Source organism: Neofelis nebulosa, chromosome 10, assembly GCF_028018385.1.
Source record: "Neofelis nebulosa isolate mNeoNeb1 chromosome 10, mNeoNeb1.pri, whole genome shotgun sequence".
Taxonomy (NCBI): Eukaryota; Metazoa; Chordata; class Mammalia; order Carnivora; family Felidae; genus Neofelis; species Neofelis nebulosa.
This window is the reverse complement of record NC_080791.1, coordinates 1,209,809-1,233,087: the sequence shown is the minus strand read 5'-3', so window position 1 is coordinate 1,233,087 and position 23,279 is coordinate 1,209,809. Positions and strand designations below refer to the sequence as shown.

General features: G+C 46.0%; 1 protein-coding gene across 1 annotated transcript; it reads left to right on the top strand.

The window, feature by feature from the left end:
* The first annotated feature begins 1,183 nt into the window (after positions 1-1,183).
* On the top strand, positions 1,184-13,997 carry MMP13 (matrix metallopeptidase 13). Its single transcript, XM_058686531.1, has 10 exons — positions 1,184-2,414; positions 2,502-2,743; positions 3,682-3,830; positions 3,991-4,116; positions 6,044-6,205; positions 7,950-8,067; positions 9,057-9,190; positions 10,123-10,282; positions 11,897-12,000; positions 12,665-13,997. The coding sequence occupies exons 1-10, from the start codon at positions 2,298-2,300 to the stop codon at positions 12,763-12,765; spliced, it is 1,413 nt and encodes a 470-aa protein (XP_058542514.1). The 5' UTR covers positions 1,184-2,297; the 3' UTR covers positions 12,766-13,997.
* The last annotated feature ends 9,282 nt before the right edge of the window (positions 13,998-23,279 follow it).

The following is a 23,279-nucleotide window of genomic DNA, read 5'->3' as shown; positions in this document are numbered from 1 at the left end:
AGACTAAAACACTCTACATTTTTACTTTTAACGTTTATTCATTTCTGAGACACAGACAGATCATGAGCAGGAGAGGGCAGAGAGAGAGGAAGACACAGAATCCGAAGCAGGCTCCAGGCTCCGAGCTGTCAGCACAGAGCCCGACGCGGGACTCGAACCCATGAGATCATGACCCCAGCCGAAGTCGGCCACTTAACCGACCGACCCGGACACCCCTACATACTAAAACATTCTAGCTTAACGTGGTAACATGTCTACAGATATACGAGAACCTGGAAGTACTTAACCTATGTGATGTGTCTCTCCCCCTTCCACATGTTACATAAAATGTCATTTGTTTCCAGAGGTCTTTCGGGCTTCTTTTTAAATATCTGAAACTTGAAAAGCCTTATTTTATTGGTAAAAATAAATGGTACCTAATGAACTGATTTCCTAGATGCTTAGTAGATGAATCAAAGTTTTGGATAATTATCACTTAATCTAAAATAAGCTGTTGTAAAGAGACTGAAGTTATTGTTTTGCATTGCTGGTTGAGCCCAAACCTAATCTTGGACTCATTAGAAATATTTATTGTAAGGATCTATTTGGCTCTGTTTTGGGAAAAGCATAAATTTCCCTCAAGTGGAGCAGCTGGGTGGTTCAGTCAGTTAAGCATCTGACTCTTGATTTTGGCTCCGGTCATCATCCCAGGGTCATTAGATCGAGCCCCACATGGGGCTCTGTGCTGAGTGTGGAACCCGCCTAAGACTGTCTGTCTCTGTCTCTGTCTCTGTCTCTGTCTCTGTCCCTCTCTCTCTCTCTGCTCTTCCCCCACTTGCATGCACTTTCTCTCTCTCTCTCAAAAAAGAAAACAAATTCCTCAACTGATCGCCCACATTTCACAGGCTTTCTGCTCACCCTGAGGTACCGGCCAGTGGAGGTGATGGCGTTTTTACTCACACGCGGGTGCCCCTTCCTGACCCACCCGAATCTGTATTCACGCTCCTTCTTTTTCTCTTCCTGTTCCAGACCTGAGCCCTGACTCTTGGTCACTTAAATTAACGTGCATCAATTTCTGTCGTTCGATCTGAAGATCATGACTCATATTCTTCCATCCATTTACGTCGCCGGGGGACCAAAGGCAGCGTTCTGATTTCATGGAACTCACTGTGTGAGGTTCTGAAGGGGATAATAGAGGTTCTGAAGGGGATAATAGAAATAGACCTCGTGGACGGCTTTCCTGAGTGTTGGACCTAACGCACTTCTACTGTGCAAACTTAAAAATAAAAATTGAGAAACTTGACAATGGCCATGAGCTTCCCTAGCCCCCCCAGTTTTCCTGGATACTCCCAGACGTGTGGGAACAAAGCAGTTCGGTTTCTGAGAATTAATGGGGTAGAGGCCGGGCTGGATGGTGGTGAAGAACACGAAGTCTTGAGTCTAGTGGCTTGGATTGGAATGCCGAGAGCACCGTCTATTAACTCTGTGACCCAAAGCAAGCATTTAACTTGTCTGTGTCTCAGATTATTCATCTGTACAGCGGAAACAAGCCTTCCAGCGGTCCCTACTTCACGCGGCTGTCATACGGATTAAATGAGATCACGCCTTTTAAGCCTTGCAGGTAGTGATCCCTCAATATGTGGTAGCCATTACGCTGTCTTCCAGTATCTTCTCCTCCCTCGTCCTGGACCTGCCGGGCATTTGAGTGGGACTCCACGTCTGTTAGGGGTCACACCAGAGCCTTTAGATTTCAACCGTCGCATCAATGCCGTGGATGTCCCCTGGTGCCTCCAGGGCTCCGAGCGTGGGTCTGGTCCAGTCTGCGGCCTCAGGTAGACAGCGTTGCCCTCTGTAATTGCTTTGGAGACAGTGATGTTTGCAGGTCACAGGGGTACAGATGCTGTAGAAGCAGGACTCAGTGTGCCTGTAAGGAAGGAGTGCAGCGTCTTGATTTTCTTCTCCGAAAAAAGTAAAAGTGGCTGCTTTCCTAGGAGGGAACAACCTTTTTCCCAGTGGAGTGAACAACTCACTAGTCTGTTTCTTCCCACAGCATCCCTAAATGTGCTGAGGCCGTTTGTTTGGCCAGATGGTTTTTGGGCCCCTGGTGAAATGAGAGATGGCCTCGTTTCCTATTTCCCTCAAATTCTCCCACAAACCACACTTCTTGGGAGGAAAGCAAAAGTCGCCCTGTAAGCATGTTTACTTTCAGCTCCCTAGGAAGCGGAGCGTGTCCTCAGACGATGAGTCACCCCTGCAGGTCTATAAAATAAAGGTGCGCGTCTGCGGGCGACCAGCAACCTCCGGGCACAACCGTCAGGATGCACCGGGCCTTCCTCGCTGCCCTCCTCCTCTGGAGCTGGGCTCGCTGTCGGTCCCTGCCCCTTCCCAGCGATGGTGACGACGACCTGTCCGAGGAAGACTTCCAGTTGGCAGAGGTACAGTATCCGGCCGGTCCCAGCGCCGCGCCCCGTCTCCCCGACGCCCTTCCCTTTTCCAGCAGGTGCTTTTGTTCTCTCTTCCAGCGCTACCTGAAATCCTACTACTACCCGATGAATCCCGCTGGAATCCTGAAGAAAGCGGCCACGAGCTCCGTGGCCGACAGGCTCCGAGAAATGCAAGCCTTTTTTGGCTTAGAGGTCACCGGCAAGCTCGATGACAACACCTTAGACGTCATGAAGAAACCGAGATGTGGGGTCCCCGATGTGGGCGAGTACAACGTTTTCCCCCGAACGCTCAAGTGGTCCAAGACGAACCTAACCTACAGGTACGTCAGAGGTTATCTTTCTTTAAGATTTGCTACTTTAGAAAACAGCATGAAATGCCTAATTTTCAGCACAGGTTGTAGAGGACAGAACATGTTTGGTCCTGTTTTTTAAAGATAGGCTTTAAATATTTAACTAGAAGTTAAAGAATTCCACTGATGACGTTAATACTATTGGTGAGAACGTCCCCTAACATCTATTATTGTTTCGTTAACCCAGCATTACTGTATGTTAAAAACCTCAAAGTATTTTTTTTTTAGAAAAGAGATCAAATTAGAAGTAAAAGTAGGTTTAATAAATTATGCAAATGTACTACATCAGGCATATTTACTAATAGTGCTTAAAAGTGGAGAGTCCTGCTGTCTCTAGGAACTTCACAGAGCTATTGCATTTTTGGGGTATAGCGATACAATTGCAAACTTGTATCATTCAGTATAAGTTTTATTAAGTATATGAATACTTTGAGATGCCTGGGGGGCTCAATCAGTTGAGCATTCAACTTCAACTCAGGTTATGATCTCACAGTTCGTGAGCTCGAGTCTTGCCTCGGGCTCTGTGCTGACAGCTGGGAGCCTGGAGCCTGCTGAGATTCTGTGTCTCCCTCTCTCTCTGCCCCTCCCCTGCTCATGCTCTGTCTCTCTCTCTCTCTCTCTCTTAAAAATAAATAAACATTAAAAAAATTTTTTAATTAAATATGTGAATACTTTAAATGTAAGATTCCAAGTGGTCAGATATTTGGAGATAGTCAAATGTCTGACTGAATTCATTTTGTTACCTTTGTACGGCCTCATAATTGCTAAGTTCTTTGAAATGATGGGCCTCTACCAGAACTTTCAGAGAAGGCATGGCATTTGAGTCAAAAAGCAGTATTCCAAGAAAATACGTTATCAAATACCCTTTGCCTTCCAGAAATGTAATTGAAACTTTCTCTGTTAAATAGGATTGTGAATTATACCCCTGATCTGACTCATTCTGAAGTCGAAAAGGCATTCAAAAAAGCCCTCAAAGTTTGGTCTGATGTGACACCACTGAACTTCACCAGACTCCATGACGGCACTGCCGACATCATGATCTCTTTTGGAACTAAAGGTGATGACATTGTGGAGACATTTTTACATGCTGCTCCTTACTTGTCTCCATTCTTTTTTCCCTCCTTTCGGTCATTCATCTCTTTTTACAGAATCCACCCAGCATTGTGCCGGGCACTAGTGGGTATAATTAGATTCTGAACTCTTGCTTTTGTGTGTAGAACATGGCGACTTCTACCCATTTGATGGACCCTCTGGTCTGCTGGCTCATGCTTTTCCTCCTGGGCCAAATTATGGAGGCGACGCCCATTTTGATGATGACGAAACATGGACAAGTACTTCCAAAGGTAATATTTCTGATGAAGATATGTCACGATTACTAGATTAGATGAGACAGTGATCCCATTGACAAGAAATTACGGAGCATACCGTAAATTATATTTGATAGTTGCTTCTATTTTTCAAAACCATTACAAATGTGTCTTATGTTTATTAGTCTCTATAAGTGACATTTCTACAAACCTGTGTGAAATATTAGAAGTGAGCAGTTCGGTTTAGTGGCCTGAGGGATACTAGCTAACTTTAAATTAGGACCAACATGTCTTTCTGTCAGCCAAGGTGGTGTTACTACAGATTACCTTTTGGCATGTTAAGGAAGTACAGTTTGTTACAAACACGTACCTAAAAACTATTAGGGCTGGATAGGCAAGTCATAGATGAGTTGGATGTGAGTCGAAATAGTTTTTTTTTCCTTGACAGAAATAGCACAAGTGCAGTCAATTTTCTGTTTTCTGTTATATGCGTTACTTGTTTGAGACATGTGTATGTCACTGATTTTACAAACACCCTTACAACAGATCAAGATATGTCTTACTCAAAACGGCGTGAAACAGATACATATACAGAGCATATAAGAGCAAAATGAAACCCATTGTTGAATGAATTCAGTCGGTAGTTGAATCTTCAAAACTGAAAAGAATTCAAAATATTAATTTAGGAAGAAAAGCCAGATTGTTCCAACTAGGACTTAAGTATGGAGCTATATTGACTGTTGGTTGTGATAATTAGAGGTAGTCCTCATAGAGGCTAAGGTTCTTCACTTAAATCAGATGGATTGTTTTTCCAAAGAGTAAAACTGGGCCTTGCCTGACCAATGCCTGAGCTCCAATGCCTCCAAGCTATCTTTGGAAGGAAAGGTGAGACTTTGCATATTTGTGTTCTGAATTATTACACAGGTAAGAATGATTTTAGGCAGAAAGAATAACATCTAGTGCTGTTAAGATAGAACCACACTGAACCTGAGTTTTGGGTTCCTGCATAAATCCTGGGTTTGAAATATTTAGCTGAAATGAAGGAAAATATTCACACACAAACCACGATTACTGTTTCATGGGAAGGCCAGGAATGGCTCTACCGCTGGTCGTTTCAGTGAAGAATTTCTTGTCACTCAGATCACGTGAGCTTTCATTGCTCCTACGGTCTGCACGTGTTACTAAGTTGGTTGTACCTTTTCTTTGAGTACAGGCTCTGATGGCAAGTGGTGTTTCAGGTCAAACTGAAACCACCGACTCCAGCTTCCATGTGTTTTTTCCAACCTTTTATATATATATATTTTTTTCCAGTTTAAAATACTAGTACGAAGAGGCTCAGATATTGGCAGAAAGAATGACTAGAGGAAGTCATGTAGAAACCGTGACACAGTGGTCTGCTAAAATAGGGGACAGCGGACCGATCATCTCCAGGGCCTGTATTTCTTAAATTGTAGCGTCTACAGACATTCTGGAAAGGATCGTTTGGTTAGGATTTGTTCCCAAGTAGATTCCCAGAGACGCTATTTAGTGCATCCGCCATACTTGGCCGTCATCCCTTGTCATGGTGCCTCTTGTTCTGATGATGTTCTAGAAACACCCTTGATCTGTACCGCCCTATGTGACTTCCCGTGACTCCTCCTTTAAGGCCACCACTGTCCCCTTTCCTCACCTGGCCTGAGAGAACAATGATTTTTAGTGTCTTCGCAGTAAATCCTCACTGATGACTACTTATTCGAGAGCAGTCTGTTGATACTCTAATTATGTAGGCAGCGATAATCAAAGAAAACACTCAATTCTTTATAAGGATTAAATCCATATTTTGAATCTTCCTTCAATCAACTGAATATTAATGTTAAAAAAACGGTAAAATTACCAAGAAAGAGAAATACGTGAAGAAAATAGCATTCTGTCCACTGGTCATCAGACGACCTGGTTTTCTCATCGTTTCCTTGTTTCCTTACAGGTTACAACTTGTTTCTTGTTGCTGCCCACGAGTTTGGCCACTCCTTAGGTCTCGACCACTCCAAGGACCCAGGAGCACTCATGTTTCCCATCTACACCTACACTGGCCAAAGCCACTTCATGCTTCCTGATGACGACGTACAAGGGATCCAGTCTCTCTATGGTAACTCTTAATTTATCAGTTTAGAAACAGAATAGGTACAGGCACTTATTTTCAAAATCATTAGTGAATTTCTCATGACCAATATTACTGTCCTGGTTCTGTTTTGTTTTTTTTTTAACGTTTATTCATTTTTGAGAGAGAAAGGGGGTGCAAAGTACGAGCAGGGGAGGGACAGAGAGAGAGGGAGACACAGAATCTGAAGCAGGCTCCGAGCTCTGAGTATCAGCACGGAGCCAGAACCCACAAACCGTGAGATGATGACCTGAACCAGAGTGAGATGCTTAACTGACTGAGCTACCCAGGCACCTCCTGGTTGTTATTACAACCTGGAAAAACATACCCTTTTTTTCTTTTTTTTCTGAATCAGACTACCTGCTCAAGTAGAAAATGTTCTATTCTCCAAAGATTTTGCAGATTCTTATTTGTATTTTGTATTTTGATACCCTTAAGACACCTCTGACATAAGGAAGGAAAATATTTAATTAATTCCCCATTTGGCCAATGAAACAACTAAGCCCCGGAGCTTAAATAGAGAATCTGCAGGACAGGGGCCAGGGTGACAGTGAGGTCTTGACCGACTTCCGTAAATCTTGGGCGTTCCTTCAACCCCTTCAGTTTGCCACCATAGAAACCATTCAAGTGGCCTGTGGTGACTTAACCAACATCTACAGTGACTGTCGTAAGAATCTCCTCTTTCTCCCTTCCAAATTTTCAGCCACGTTTACAAAGTAATTAAACCTCTCCTGAAACAAGCACACTTCCCTGCTGTAAAGAGGGCTAAAACGGGGCACCTGGGTGACTCAGTCATTTAAACGTCCGACTTCGGCTCAGGTCATGATCTCGCGGTCCATGAGTTCAAGCCCCGCGTCAGGCTCTGGGCTGATGGCTCAGAGCCTGGAGCCTGTTTCAGATTCTGCGTCTCCCTCTCTCTCTGCCCCTCCCCTGTTCATGCTCTGTCCCTCTCTGTCTCAAAAATAAATAAACGTTAAAAAAAAATTAAAAAAAAAATAAATAGAGCTAAAGCCGCAGTGGAGGGTCGTCGGTGTAAACGCTTCTGAGCACGGAGCTCGGGACACTTCCTGTTCCCCCTGTGTGCTCAAGTCTGCGGGGGTAGCCAGTGTGGGCGTGGGCCAGCCTTTCTCCTTACTTCTCCAGGGTTGGGAGTGAGGCGCTTGATGGGGCAAAGGATGAACTCAGTGGGGAGAAGGCAGCTCAGAGTTGTCACTGTGCCCGGCATGCACGTGAGCCGGGGGATGCGGGGGCCCCACGCTCGTGGCACGCGAGTGTGGCCGGGGGGCCTGGCTGGGCATGCAGAGCGGTGCTGGGGTGGACTGGGGAGGCAGCCAGCGCGGACGGGACGCTGCCAGCAGGTGACAGCTGGGGCGAGGCTCCCTCGGGGATGACGAGCCACCAGGAGTGGCTTGAATGTGTCTCTCGGCAGCAGCCCGTCTGCAGCTGGGGCAAAGCCCACGGGGGGTGCCCTCCCGCAGCCCACCCATCCCTAACACCAGCCTCAAACCTGAACTTGTACTTGAGAAGGGTGTCCAGGGGTCTGGAAGGACGAGAGCAGGAGGAGCCGCAAGAGTGGGGGCAGGGAGCAGGGTCACATCGTGTGTGCATCATGACTCAGAGGCTGAGAACCTGTCGCCCTCCCTGGAGGGGACCCGCCTGCTGTGTGTTAGCGGGGTTGGGTCATCCGAGAGGCCATCCTCGTCACCTTCTGCCCTTTGTGTCACGACTGCAGGCCCGGGAGATGAGGACCCCAACCCGAAACATCCCAAAACGCCGGACAAATGTGACCCGTCCCTGACCCTCGACGCCATCACCAGTCTCCGAGGAGAGACCATGATCTTTAAAGACAGGTGCTTGCGGGTCACAGACGTTCATCAGCTAGACCCGTGCATTGCCGCACATCCAGGCAGATTTCCACACGTGAAGTTAACAGCGAAAATAAGACATCTTTGGGCAGTTTGGTTTTTTTCTTTTTCGGTTTTTGGTGTTTTTTTTACGTGTTTCGGATGAAATGAATGACTGATAGATATACACCTTACTTTTCAATGGGGATTCTTGGCCTAACGCAGCCTCTCTTTATGACTTTGGTTACATTCGTTCCTGCAAAGGTAACCAAGTAAATGTAGAAAACCAGGTTGTTTATTTTAAAAACACACATTTTGAAATCAATCCCTATATTAGTAAGTGGTTACAGTGTCCACGTGAATTCCTTTTGGTTTGGGAAGACTTTTTTTCTGGTAACGTATGTGGGAATTTGGGAGAGCGAGTTATTTAAAACCTAGACCTCCCTGTGGGGAGCGAACAATGAATTTTTAACTTCACCTTAGAACATTGTTCTCATATGCTGATTTGTTAACTTGTTCATTTATTCATCCATCAATTAACCGATCCCTTATCTGTGGTCCAATAGCCTTCCTACCTCCCCTAGTAGAGCTCTGGTTACACTGTAGCCCAGGCATTTTCTCAGGCATCTGTGTCTAGGCCACAAAATCTTGGAAGACATAGTTTTTGTAACCCCGGGTTTCTTTCTGGAGCCTAACACAGCGCCTGGCGCATTCGCTCACCACTTGCACCATTTGCAAAACCGAACAAAGCGTGGCCGTAACTCAGGAAGGCCGCGGGGCCTTCCAGGGTCTGTGAGATTTCAAACCTTCCTACTTTAGACAGCAGCTTTTCCAGCTGGCACGGAAGGGAAACGTCTACAAGTGAGCGGGATGATCGCCCCGACTTCCCTGTGTGGATGTGGAGACGGGGGCGGGGCGGACGCGGCTAGCAGGACCAGAAATATCTACACTTCAAGACTGTGACAGCAAACTGTGTGCTTCTTCTTTTCCGTTAGATTCTTCTGGCGCCTGCACCCCCAGCAGGTGGACGCAGAGCTGTTTTTAACAAAATCCTTTTGGCCGGAACTTCCCAACCGCATCGACGCCGCCTACGAGCACGCCTCCCGTGACCTTATCTTCATCTTTAGAGGTAAGCCTTTCCCCAGGGAGGCAGGGAGGAGCCTGATGCTGCGAGAGCCGTAGCAAAATGACCCTCCTCCAAAGTACCCCAAAGAAGAACCCACGGTAACAAAATAGGAAGCCGAACGTACCTGGAACCTTTCTACCAAGCGTCCCCAAATGCGACAAGTGAAAAGTCTGCGGTATTACTTATCGTTACAAATCTGTTTGTTTTATAGCAATCATGCCAGTTTTTTCTTATTTCCTCTTAGAAATTATTTGCTGAGCAAACCTGATCAGAAAAATGGGAAAAAATATTATCCATAATTCCCACTTCTGAAAAGTCGATTTATTTCATTTCCTTACTTGTTTTAGTAGTTCTTCGCCATAGGTAGTGTATATTTTTGAATATTTATTGTCATAGCGTATGTACATTTTAATATTTTACTTGTTCCCTTGACATAAAATCACAGTTTTTCAAACTACTACTCTGTCTTCTTGATCATAATCTGTAAAGGCTACAAGCATTCTACTAACATTGTTTCTGTTGTTTGACCATTATAATTAGCATTCTAATAAAGTCACTTTTAAGAGAAGGAAGTAACAACTTTCTATCTGGTATAATATTTGAGCTTTCAATCTAATGTACTGTTCCCACCATTATTCACGAAGAAATCTCAATGTTCTTTTCACCCAACTCCAGATTAACATTCAAAGGTAATAAATAACCAAAAATGATGGGGTTTCATTGCTAATTATACTCATAATTAGGAAATTAGTATCTTAGATCCTGTCTTTGTTTGGCAAATGCTCTTATTTCTATGCTTCATAAACATGGTGACCACAAATGCTAATTTATTTGTAAATGTATAAAATGAGTCTTTCTTTGTTAACATACGTATCTACATAATGTGTCCTAATAGATTCCCTTGCATAATAAAACCATTCTTTCACTTATTCTAGGCAGAAAATTTTGGGCTCTTAATGGTTATGACATTCTGGAAGGTTACCCCAAAAAAATATCCGAACTGGGATTTCCAAAAGATGTTAAAAAGATAAGTGCTGCTGTCCATTTTGAGGACACAGGGAAGACGCTCTTCTTCTCGGGAAACCAGGTCTGGAGGTATGGCCGCCATGTTTACTGATTTGCCTGGGGGCAAATCCTTTGGCAGGGATTTAATCGTCTCAGTGCTCTTGAAAACACACATCTATACACACAGTGCCCACCTCCTCGGAGCCGTTCTTTTCTCTCTTGGCCACTTGTTGTACCTCAGCCCTGCTGAAGCCATCTTTTACTTGGACATCTTCGTTCTCACTGGTCTTTCTCCTGGCTCCTCTTTCTTGTCAGCTTGTAATTCACAGGCAGCTCCACCTTCTGTGGCCGGAGAAGACACAAGAGCAGGTGGAGGAGAAGACTGAGAGAGAGAAGGCCGCCCCTTCCTCGTGTCTGCTCACCCAGACACAAGGGGAGGTTGGCCAGGAAGCTGCTAGGCCTACGATTCTTGAAGTCAGCCCCTTTTTGAAGGACAGGTGGAGTTAGAATATTTAGAACATACGTAGATATTAAGGCAGCTTTGATACTGGCAACATTGAAGATTCTAGAGCCAGATAGACAGATATATAGATATAGATATAGATATAGATATAGATATAGATATAGATAGATGAAAATATATATATTTCATATATATATATGATTTCAGGATGTCTTTAGTTGGCTAGGGCATGCCTATATATATATATGCATGCCTATATATATATATATATATAGAGAGAGAGAGAGAGAGAGAGAGAATATTCATATCTCACAGGGATCCCATACTTAAAATGTTTAAATCAGTAGCTCTACTTTATCTGGACTCACATGTGCATGCGCGTGCACACACACAAACACACACACACGCATTCCCTGTATATGTCCTCTTTGCCGTTTGACTTCTGTATTTCTGACAGTGACATTCACTACTCTCTAAAGTTCTCCTAGTGCTGCCATGCCAGTCCCCATGCCCGACACAAGGTCTGTGGTTCATTGAGGGCGTATCACTCACCAGATCACAAACGCACCGTGCTCTCATCCCCCCCTTTTGGCTGGAGGGTCTTTCCCTGCATCTCTCCCTTTTGAAACTCTACCCACTGTTTCGAATTAACCGGAAATACCATTTAACCTCAAAGTCTTTCTGGAACCCTTGAGGCTCTCTCCCTCCTCATGTACTCTCATGGCACTTTCTGCATCCTTGTCACAATGCCTAGCTTCTGTTGCTTAGTGTTGCGGTGTGCCCAGGTCCTAGCCGTCTCCATAGGTCAGTGGCTCTGGTCTCTCACCAATCAGAACGTCCCTCAAGGACAAGAGACTCATCAGCAACAGTAACAGTAGTACATGATGGACGGCTGCTCTAGGTTGACTTCAGGATGTGTGTGGTTGGCGGGGGTGCCCATGCGGGGGTGGTGAGTTTGGCAGATGGAGACGAGCTGGTAACTGTCTTTACAAAGATGGCCTTTGCCAAGTCAGCAAATACTCAGGAAACACCCATCGCGCACTCAGTATCGTAATTACTCATTTGACGCGCACTCAGTATCGTAATTACTCATTTGAAAAGGCTCCCGGATATTTTAAACGCGCCTAAAATGTTAATACTTTTGTCAGTTTTGAAAGGCGTCCTGATATCCTTTGAGTCATTTTTAAGAGAATTTCTAAGCAATGCGACCTACTGAAGAGTTCCTTTTCCTCGCCACCTAGCTATGATGACAGCAACCACGCCATGGATCAAGACTCCCCCAGGCTGATCGAAGAGGACTTTCCAGGGATTGGTGATAAAGTGGACGCCGTCTACGAGAAAAACGGTAACGAGTTCCATCACACGGACCTTAACGGGGGGCTTCTGTACCCCTCCTAATCATTTCTCCTACGCAGAAGTTTTATCCAGGACTTAGATGTGCTAGTAAATGTGTGGCAGGTAAGGAATTACTGTGACTACTCACACAGGCAGCAAACAAAACATAACACGCTTAGTTAGAATAAATGAAAATGGTGCTTAAATGACTGTGAATTCTCCAAATAAAGGGTGCCGAACTTGAAACATTATCTTGAATTGTGCTTAACCGTGCCAAGAGGCAAAGATTATTGTCATAATTTAAATCAGGGGCAGAGTGGGGTGTCGTTTATAAGGAAAATGACCCCAATCACTATATTGTTGTTTTTGCTTTAATCTTGAAAAGCGGTATTTTTCCCCACTTAAATAACTAATATCGACACGTGAAGCATCCACACTGGAGCTCATGGCAAGGTGACGATTTCAAGGTGACCACTCAGGAGACCCGGGAAACCTTGTACATTTTTTCCTCCCTGAAACTATAAGCAATGTAGTAAAGCATTAGAAGGGTTTAAACATAAATGTTGCCATGTTAAAAAAAATGGGACCCAACAGGTTGCACTTTTAACGTGAGCTGGCATAAACCCTTATTGTTTCCACACGGTGAAATTTTCTTTTTGGTCTTTTTCTTACAGGTTACATCTATTTTTTCAACGGGCCCATCCAGTTCGAATACAGCATCTGGAGTAACCGTATTGTTCGCGTCCTGCCAGCAAATTCCCTGTTGTGGTGTTAATTGTCGTTTAAATACTGTTGTTATTTAAATCCTGGAGAGCATTTGAGATAACACTTCCAGTGATACTGGGTGTGGGGGACGACGGGGTGTCAGGGGAAAGCTTCGTTCTGTGAACAAGCGTCAGTAACTTATCTTTGAATGGGTGGGATGTGTATAGCTAGACGTGGCTGGAACCACAGTGAATCTTAAAGTGATGGAACGGATCCTCTGTAAGGATCGCCTCATTGTTGCACACTGCAGAAGTCGTACTCAACAGTGCTTCCCGCAGCAGAAATGGGACATATGGGGTGTCAGAGTCAGTTAGCATCATTTTTAAAAATATATTTATAAGGAAACTTTGCAAAGGTATAGAAGTAAATCATAGTTACGTAATTAATGAATCATCTTTATGAAAAAGCATCAAAGAGTATGAAAGTGGAATTTGCCGGGAGCGTAAGGCACCAAGAAAAGACAAAAACCAGAGGGAACTATCTGTCATAAAGATGCTGTAGACAACTTTCCAAAGAAGCCATTTTGGGTTTGCACTGACAACATCTGAATGTGCATGGCCCCGTTCATAACACTAGGATGTATCAAAGTCACTAAAGAGGAGAGACAGAGGCCAAGGCTAAGGATAATACATGTGCCTGTGGGTTCTGTGTAATTTTCCCTTTGACCGTGATTCCAGAGCTACTGTCAAAGAAGACGTTTTTTGCCTGTTATAGAAGAGAGACAGTTTCTTTTTGTATCCAAACATTTCAGGTCTCTCAAAAATATCAGAGCATTAAAATTCTTATCACGATGATCTAAGGCCATGGTATCACTCTTTCATAACTCATCTGATTAAGACTAAAAGTCGTATTTTAGCCCTATTTCGCCCAGATCATTGTTTTAATCGTCCAGTTTACCTTGGATACACAGGCTATGTTCCGAAGATAGAGACTCGAACATATCTTATAAACTGGAAGTATGCTAAAACGGACACATCCAAAATAAAAGCATTCTGCATTCAACACGACAGCAGTCTTCTTGAGGGTGTGAACTAGCTTTCTCTCTCCTTCGTTCCCATTCCTGTGATCCCTCAGCACGTTTCCCTGCCCGGCACAGAGTTCACACTGAATATAGGAATGACCACCGAGGGAGGAACATCTTGTTCACAGAAGTTCAGGCAAAGAAAATAAAGTGTATTATATTTGCAGAATGTGTTAGGAAGCGTCTATGTTGTTTCTAATAAAAAACATGTTTTGAACAGAGAGCAGTGTATTTTGCCTTTCGGTGTAATTTTAGACTTTACTCACACAAAGAGGGTCCTTTTAAATCATTCCTGTTTCTTGCCCATTTCTCGGTGAATGTAGTTCGCTCACTGTTTTTGTTTTGTGTGTTTGTAGGGAGACTCAATCCAGAATTTAGAATGAACTGTCCCAGGCTGTGTTAACAAGATCCCTGGCGGGGTTGGTGGGCGGGCAGCTCCCTGCGTGGAGCACAGGATCCTCAGACTCTCCCTGCTGAGAGCACTGTTGGGAATGAAGTGTGAGGGTCCCTGGATCTGGAGCGAGGAAGACAGAGTTCTGCCACTTACTCTGCCATGACCCCTGGCGGGGGACCCTAAACAAGTCCTTGAACCTCTTGGGGCCTGACTGTCGTGATGTCTACCACGAGACCGGTGCCACTTGGTGAGGTTGTGGGAATACGGGGGGCAGGGGCCTCTCAGGAGGAGGGCAAACACTGCCGTCCCCAAACATTCGGTAAGGGTCCACTATAGGTCAGGCAGCCGAGACGTTGAGACTGACAAGAAAAACTTGCTCCCTACCCCCTGAAGAACTTACATCCTACTGTGGAGGCAAAATGATCAAAACTCGTAAGTTAAATGATTTTAGGAGAGCATGACCGGTGGCTGCGGGTGCAGAAGCAATGCTGGCTATTTCCTCCCAGGGCGCCCCTCAGAGTAGGACTTCATGCATTTTGTCTTCCTTGACTGCGCCATAGGGTTCCTGATTTCTAAGCCTTGCTATCGGAGTAGAACATGCCCGTTCATCCATCTGTTCGTCCACCTGTGTATCCATCTGTCCATCCATCCATCCATCCATCCAACTGTCCATGTGTCCATCCATCCATCCATCCATCCATCCATCCATCCATCCATCCGTCTATCTGTCCATCCATCCATCTGTCCATCCATCCATCCATCCATCCATCCATCCATCTGTCCATCCATCTGTCCATCCATCTGTCCATCCTCCCTTCTCTCCTTCCCTCCCTCTCCCTTTCCCTCCCTCCATCCACCCAGTAAATCTCACTTGAGCACCTCTGCTGTGTCAGGAACTTCAGTAGATGCTGTGGATACGATGCAGAGTAGAACCTTATTATTTTCTTGGGGCTCACAGTCTGGTTGCTGAGATGAGCATTAATCAAATAAGCATGAAATACAACTATGATACACGCTGTAAAGAAAAGACACACAGTCCTCAGAGACCCTCCAGGAAGAGGGATTTTACCTACTGTATGGATGGGGCAAGGGGCACAGGAGGGAAGCTCGGGGAAGTCCTCCCCGTGGAAGAGACGCCCAAGAGCATCCAGCACGAGCATCTCTGGGGTGGCGAAGAGACTCAGGGAAAGGGCTCCAGGTCAGCCCTCCAGACTAAAAAGGACTTGTTGGAGCCCAGTAGAGAGTCACGGGGGTGTTTATGATGAGTTGCGCAGCCCGCAATGGGTAAACTACACCAAGGAGCCCCTGGATTCCACCCTGTTCCTCCTACTTTTCCCGAAGCTACAGAGGAATCTGCACGTTTCTCTGTGACAAACATACAAGCAAGCAAACTGAAAGTTTATGGAGTGCTAAGGCCTGTTAGTTGAAAAAACAATACAGGGAGGTCATTCTAAGGATCAGCATATGACTGTCTACTTCTTAGTAATTTAGCCAGTTGATGGAAATCCTGACTTGTTGAGCACATGGGTGCATTTTCAACATTATTCTGGAAGAAGGTGGGCACCTGTCTCTGTAAGAAGCTTCGAGGTCTCTCCTGGTGGCCTCTCTCTAGTCCTGGGCCAGTGGATTGCCCTGGTGTGGTTCAAGGCCACTCACTGCCCCCGGACTCGGTCTTCAGCAGATGACTCCGCGCTGGGGGACACTCCAGCTCCTCTCTGAATATGAAAGGCTGCTTTAGAGAGTTCTTCTCTGATGTGTTCCTCAGGCCAGCAGATCATCATCACCTGGGAACTTGCTAGAAAAGCACATTCTGCACCACCCTAGACCTGCCGCACGAGGGACCCTGCCTGGGATTCGGAAATCTATGTGTGAGCAAGTCCTGGGGTTCCAAGGGCCCTCAGGAAGTACTTAAAGAAGCGCTCTGAGCAGCGCTTCTGAGAGATTGCATGACTGTTGCTGGGGCTCCCAGCTTCCTGGAAAGATCTTGAGATCAGTGTTCTACCCCTCTTCCAGAAGATTCATGGTGCGCGCTGGCGTATGAAAGGCTATAAGTGGTCTGTGGAGAATAAACTGTTTAAGTTTGTGGAACAAGATTTCCCAAACATATCTGAACATGGAAGGTCATTTTCTTTCTTTCCCTTTCATTTTTAAAGAGAATCTTTAACTTGATTTCAGAAAAAAACTTCCTCATTTGCTTGTATGTTTTCTCTTCTCTAGATTAGAGAGCTAGATGATAGATAGATAGATAGATAGATAGATAGACGGATGGATAGACAGATGACAGATAGATGGATAGATACATAGACATAAATAGATACAGACCTACTATCAGGATTATTTCCCAACTCCTGTCTCTGCTCCAGTCTCAGTTCCAAATTCCCAATTTGATTGGTGTTACTTGGATCAGTGTCCTTCTGTTGTGGCCAGATCATCAAATCCAAATACCAAATGTCTATTTGGAGCTTACCGATGGGGGTAAGCGTGGTATTTAAGAGAAGCTCGTTATGGTTTGGGCAGTTGGTCCTTGTAGGATCTGCTGTAGAATATGTTAGCTAAAGCACAGATAGCCGGCTTGTTCACACAGATATCCGTGAATGCCGTGAGGAACCAAAGCGACTTTTTCTTGAGAAGCAATATCACGTCCACAAACGTTGGAGGCCGAGTAAGAGCTACCGTCCAACATCACTCAAGTGGACTTGCGGCTAGTAAGACTCTGTGTAGCACATAATCGGGGGACAAGTCTGCAGAACCTCTTGACGTGAATCCGTAGGCCAGACGGTTTTGAAACCGGAAAACAACCTGATTTTAGGGACTCATCACGAGGCGGTGGGATTTACAATAGTTCCACTAGGTGGCACTGACAGTACTCTTTCAAAGACTGTAATTGGATTAAGTCACCAAAATAGTGCTGTGTTGTTTAGTGTGGGGATGAGAAGCACGGCCAAATCACGGATGGTTTAATTCCTGACACAATGCCATCGATTTTGGATAAGGTTTGTGCCCCTGTCACGGACCCCCTCAGCTACAAGGCTTCCTTCAAGGAGACGGGAGTCAGAGTGGGGTGTCCTGCCAAGCCACTGAGACTGTGGCCAACGCTTGGAGCCGGGACTTGTGAGTCACAGGCCTTGGAGGGTAGACTGGAAGGCGAACCACAAAAATATACAACGTTCGCAGAACCTGGAGCTGCCCGCTAAAGAGGAAACAAAGCAGCTGGCAGCAAAGAGGAAGAAGTCCCCAAACCGCTGGGCCGACCACCTGGGACAATCACTTCTCGGAGGAAGAGAATGCTTGAGGTTTCCAAAGTTTCCTTCTCCCACGTGACTTAGTTTTTCTCATTTTTTTGGACTTTTCATACCTGATGTTCCGGAGTGTGCCAAATGCTGATCTAGAATTCCTCACTGCTCATAGAGCACTTTGATTCCACCTGATGGGCAGAATTATGCCCTAAGACTACATACTCAGAGAAGGAAAATGTCCATATGTTTAAAATTCATTATAACCCACTCTGGAACCAATCTTTTCCTGATGTCACCACACGTCAACGGAACAAGAAACATCATTAAAGTACGCGGTATCCAGCCAGTTGCTGAGCGTCTGAAGTCTTGGTTGTAACGGAGCTGGGTTCACATGGATCCGCCTGCTAAATGTTAATAGTTGTTCAGGAATGAAGATATTACGGTTCCTGTTTGTTGAGCTCCACATTGAGTTCAAGACATCATCCAAGCTTCCCTAGCTATGTCCCTACCTCCTATGCCAAAAAGACTTAAAAAATCAGTAATGAAAGTGTGTTTTCATTTATTTGTTTTTTAATTATTATTATTATTTTTAAAATATTTATTTAGGGGAAAGCACAGTGAGGAGGGGCAGAGACGGGGACCGAGGATCCAAAGCCGGCTCTGTACTGACAGCAGAGGGTCCAATGTGGGGCTCAAACTCATGAACCACGAGATCATGACCTGAGCCAAAACCAAGAGTCGGATGCTTCACCGACCGAGCCACCCAGGCACCCCTGTGACCCTTCCAGTTCTATCTGAAAAGGACTTACTTTCTGTGGTTAAAGGCATGGACCTTCCGGGTCGTATGATTTAGCCCGCCTGTGCCTCAGCTGGCTGGGTCCCCAGTGGCTTGTGCTGGCAAAGCAATGAGAGGGAAAAAGGATTCTGAGAGCTCTAAGTACCTCTGAGCACATGGGGTACTGTGTGTATGCTTATGTTGGCTCTGTTTCTGGAAAGTCCTGGCCTGGACCATTTCAAGCTGAGCTGCGGGCCTGGACACCGAATAGAATCTTCGCCTCTAGCCACACTCACTTTTCGGAGTCCACTCATCAGGCTTTATCCCTTAATAAGTAAGATCCCTGCTAAGTAGCTTGTTCCCAGTTTCATAGGGAACTCATAAACTGATGTGTGGCTTGAGTAACAGCAAGATAAAATGAAGGCCAAGGAAGCAGGGCCACGCGGAAGTGAAATGCTGGGCCATATTTTACAGCAGCAGCAATGGAAGCAGGCTATTTGGGCGACACACGGACTCAGGACTTTCTGTAGGATTAGCTGGAGAAGGAACTCGTAAGTCAGCTATTTTACTAGAATTGTGTTGTGCACTGTGCACACGTGTTTTGTTTCTGTTTGATGTTTTACAGTTAAGTTTAAAACATTTCCTGAAATCTTCCAATGCGGCCAATTTGGGGGTGTGGGGATATGACAATATTGTGTGTCCTTTGTTTACTGAAGATGAAAAAATTTAGAGGAACCGGCTAGATCATCTGATTCAAGTCTGTCATTTTACAAATGAGAAACTGAGGCCCGGAGGGAAAGAATGGTCTCTCCAAGATCATACAGTTGTCTTGGAGACTTTCCATAGAAATCATCACCGCCCTATCTCCGTTCGGCTTGTCAATTCCCCCGCCTTCCGTGGGCCACATACTATGTGTGGACACACCCACGACTCGTCAAAGCTCACAAAACACACTTCTTTCTTCCGAGAGGAGACCAGTAATGCGATGTTTCAAGGGGAGCTGTATCTATATGACTTTGGGTAATTGTCGGGCCAGATTCTCAGCCTTTGTGGCTCATCATCTCCCCATATCCGAGGTCATTTGACCTTGACTGACCTTGGTCAGGAGCCACTGAGGGAGAGCCAGTTCAGCCTCCTGGGACCCAGCAAAATATTTTCTCTGCCAGGACAACTTTGGCTTTGCATCCAATTTTGACAGCTCGGTTTTTGTGTTCTTCTTGAGTTGGGGTCCCTACTTTGGCTGCAAACTGTACCCCTCTTCACTCCCCATACCATAGTCCCCACTTTTCAATACTCTGTGCCCAGCGCATTCTGTTTGTGATTTGGCAGACTTGGGTAACTCAAGTTCTGGTCCTTGCCTCCACCCTGAGGTTGGGTCCCCCAATTTATCAATGAGGGGTTGGCCTTTTCCTTCGGTGAAGACATAAATGCTGAGACAAATACATACACCTGTCTCAGCTTTGTTTGGTCCGTCCTGAACGTCTTAAATTTTTCGTCTCCCTCTTGCTCTCTGAGGTCAACTCAGCTTCTTCACAAAGAAAATAGCTGTCAGCTGCAAAGACCTGCCCCTGCTCGATGCTCGGGCACGCAACCTGGAGCCTTACTCTGGACAGCGTCAGCACAAAGCCGATCACAACCTTTGCTCCTCCCAGCTATCAGTGTCGGCTCCTAGAACTATCCAGAACTATCCAGGTTCTCTGATGCCCTCACGACCACCTTAAGCCTATACCTGTCTCTGACATCTGTGAGAGCCTCTCTTTCTAGCAGATTCTTTTCTCTCCCTCTCTGTGACTTTGTTTGGCACTCCAGGAAATCTCAACCCATAGGTATGGACGCCCAATCCTATGGACCACCCCACCCACTGTATGCAGCAGCCCCTGGGCCAGCACTCGGGACAAACACATCATTGAGGGGCCCATCCTGGTTGAACAGGCCAGTGCAGGAGCCCATCCAGGCCATGGCAGCAGGGAATTCAGGGGACCCATGATCTAGAGCAATTCTGTGCAACAAGAAATAAAACACAATTCACATACATAATTTTAAATTTTGTAGTAGCCATATTAAACAAATTAAAAACACACAGATAAAATGAGATTTCTCGATACATTTTATTTAATTCAATATATCCAAAATATCAGTATTTCAAATACAGTTCAAATTTTTAAAAATTAATGATGAGATATTTTACATTGTGTTTTTCGTATGAAGGCTTCGGAATCCAGTGTGTATTTTTACACTTACAGCACATCTCAGTCCTGATTAACCGCATGTCCAGTGCTCAGTAGCCTAGTGGCTGTGAAGGAGACACGGCAGGAAGCGTGTGGACGCAGGAAGGCCACGTGGCCGGCACCGTGGAAGACTGTGGCCTCTCACTGTCCGTCCTTTCAGTTTCTCTCCTCTATTAGCTGCCTGCTGTCTTCCAAGTTAGATTTGTGATTCCACATCTAATCCCAACTGATGAGAGCCCTCAGCTCCTTTGTCCAGTTTGTCACCCCAGCCTACCAACCCTTTGCTCTTCCCGAGGTCCCGAAGGGGCTGTTGGAGGGACCTGCACAACCATGGGAGTATGAAGTCCCCACCTCTGGAGGATGAGTGGGTGATGGGAACACTGTACCGGGGAGGCCAGAGCTGGTGCTGTAACGGGTACAGGTACCATCTATGAAACTGTGTGCACCCAGGCAGCGCCTAACCCACCCGGGGTCCTGGTGCACAGCCCGCAGGGAGACTCGGCCTCTCGGGTCTCAGCTATAGAGCACATCCCGTCGTAAAGGAGGTTGTACTCACAGTACTGGACGTTGATACTTTTCCAGGTGCCACAGCTGTTGAAGTGTTTCACGTGTGTTCGTTTACTTACTGTCACAGAAGTTCCGTTTCCCTTCCTACTTTAGAAGTGAGCAACCAAGCACAGAGAGGTTAAGGGCCTTGTTCTTAGTCATACAGCTGTTGGGGGAGGCTTGGGACTTAAATCCCGGATATTCAGACTGAAATAATGCCTGGTCTGGCCCTCCGTGGACCCCCAGGCACGTAGCAAGGACAAGCACCAGGCTGCTACTTGAACACCAGGGAAGACGGGGTGGCGGTGGGGGTGGGCCGTGGGCGGCGGAGTCACGGCTCCCGCTAAACGAGAGACGCGGACGTGGAGCTCATGGTCAGAGCAGGAACTGAAGTCACGCTTTCGGATTTGCAGCCGCGATTTGTAAGCACTTCCTGTTCCCACAACGTACAGGCCACTTCTCTTCGGTCTGGTTGAATGAGTGTTTGTGTATCTTCTCTGCTTCTTGAGGATCTGAAATTCTATTTTAAAACTGCCAAGAAGGAGCACTATGGAATTAACAATAAAAACATCCATCATCCACTTCTCTACAGTCAGAAGTCCTGCCTCCCTTTGGTTCTGGGCAAAGTGAGGGTTGTTCCTACGGTGGTGGAGACCGACTGGTGAACAATCGTGCAGTCTATACCGAGAGCATATGTCTGCACAGAAATGCACTATGCAGACAAAAGGAAAGAGTATCCAATAAGGATTTATTATTATTTGGCCATTATTTGTCTGTGAAATATGTCTTAAGGCTTATTGGAGGAAATAGGTTTGTTTTTTTTTTTTTGTTTTTTTTTTTTGTTTTTTTTTTTAACTAGATGTGTTATTTAGGCTAGTTTCAAATCTGATCTGTTATTTCCTAGATCTATCCTAGGGGAAAGACCCAGTGGCTTCTAACTGCACAGAGATGAGCCGGCCATGAAGGATTTCTCCCAAGGTGGGGTAAGGACTCGATGGGGTGACGGAGACGCTGACTCTGGGGTATGGCCCACCTGAGACTCAAACCCTGTTGAGCCCTCAGGACGGGCACACACGGGGGCTGTTAGCATCTGGTCCTTTACTAAACCCGTATCTTCCTGCACCCACACAGCTCAGCCATGCCCCGTGACCCGTCCGCAGAAGCACAAGGCGGTCACGTTTTCCAACCACGTGCCTGTCTTTATTCGCGCACCGGGAACTCAATCAACTGAGCATTCATGCCATAGCCCAAAACACCAAATCCGGAGTCTAATCCCATTGTCATAAAACCATGTGGAGTAGATGTAGTCATTCCATAAACTGCACATTCACACGGCCTCGCCCTCAGTTACGGCACGGGGAGCCTGTCTAGCGCTGCCGGGGAGATGTGCTGGCCCATCTCTGTGCCCATCTCCAGCCTTCGATTCCTTAATCCCACCTCCCTGGGAAGAGAAAGAAGAAGGTGTTTCCCTTGGCGGTACAATCACAGATGAGTCTTTACGTGCTGAAGAAGAGCTAAGGCTTTGGTGCCAGGGGCAGAAACACACCCAGCAGGAGCCTGGGTTTTACACCCGCTGAATGCCTGTTAGTGAACACGAAATCACAGTAATCAGAGTTGAGTCACGCTCGGCAAGGCCCTCGCTAGATGCCCTCCAGACTACCTGTCACCCACATTTCTTAGAGTAAAACTCAACGTCGTTCCTCTTCTGCGGTAACTCTGTGTACATAGCCGACTTCTGCTTTACTGAGGCTGTTGGTATATTTCTCAGACAGGAGCTGCAATTAGGTTTGGATGTAAAACTGAGCCAAGCCACCCAAGCAAGGAGTTCAAGTAAAAAGTGACAGAAACATAGTCAATCATGTGAATTGATGTGCAGGTTGGAGTCACAAAATATAGGTTTTTTTTAAAAAGAGGGTTTGGACAGCCATGCACAGTAGGTGAATAAAGCCCCTGACCACAGGGAACACAGTTGGTGCTCAAGGGGTGAGGAGGGTGGAAAGTAATGTGTCCCTGGAATTGATTGGGCCAGTGAGTCTTTACCCAGCTGCTCCCTGGGGCCCTGGAGCTGTCATGTAATGTCCAGGCAGTCACCAAATTCAGACTAGACACAGGTGCTTATGGTTTTATGTGGCACTGAGCAGTTTCAGTCCTTATCTGCAGCAGAGGACAGCAACTTCAATGTGTCTTCCCATGGGCGGTGGTCCCCATGGCTGCTGGTCCCCATGGCTGCCGGTCCCCATGGGTGGTGGTCCCCATGGCTGCTGGTCCCCATGGGTGGTGGTCCCCATGGGTGGTTGTCTCCATGGGTGGTGATCCCTATGGGT

Excerpts from the sequence above, each read along its gene's own strand:
- MMP13 (XM_058686531.1), top strand. The coding sequence starts at position 2,298 with ATGCACCGGGCCTTCCTCGCTGCCCTCCTCCTCTGGAGCTGGGCTCGC. Across the intron at positions 4,117-6,043 it reads ATGGACAAGTACTTCCAAAG|GTTACAACTTGTTTCTTGTT; the intron begins GTAATATTTCTG and ends GTTTCCTTACAG. Across the intron at positions 12,001-12,664 it reads CGCCGTCTACGAGAAAAACG|GTTACATCTATTTTTTCAAC; the intron begins GTAACGAGTTCC and ends TTTTTCTTACAG.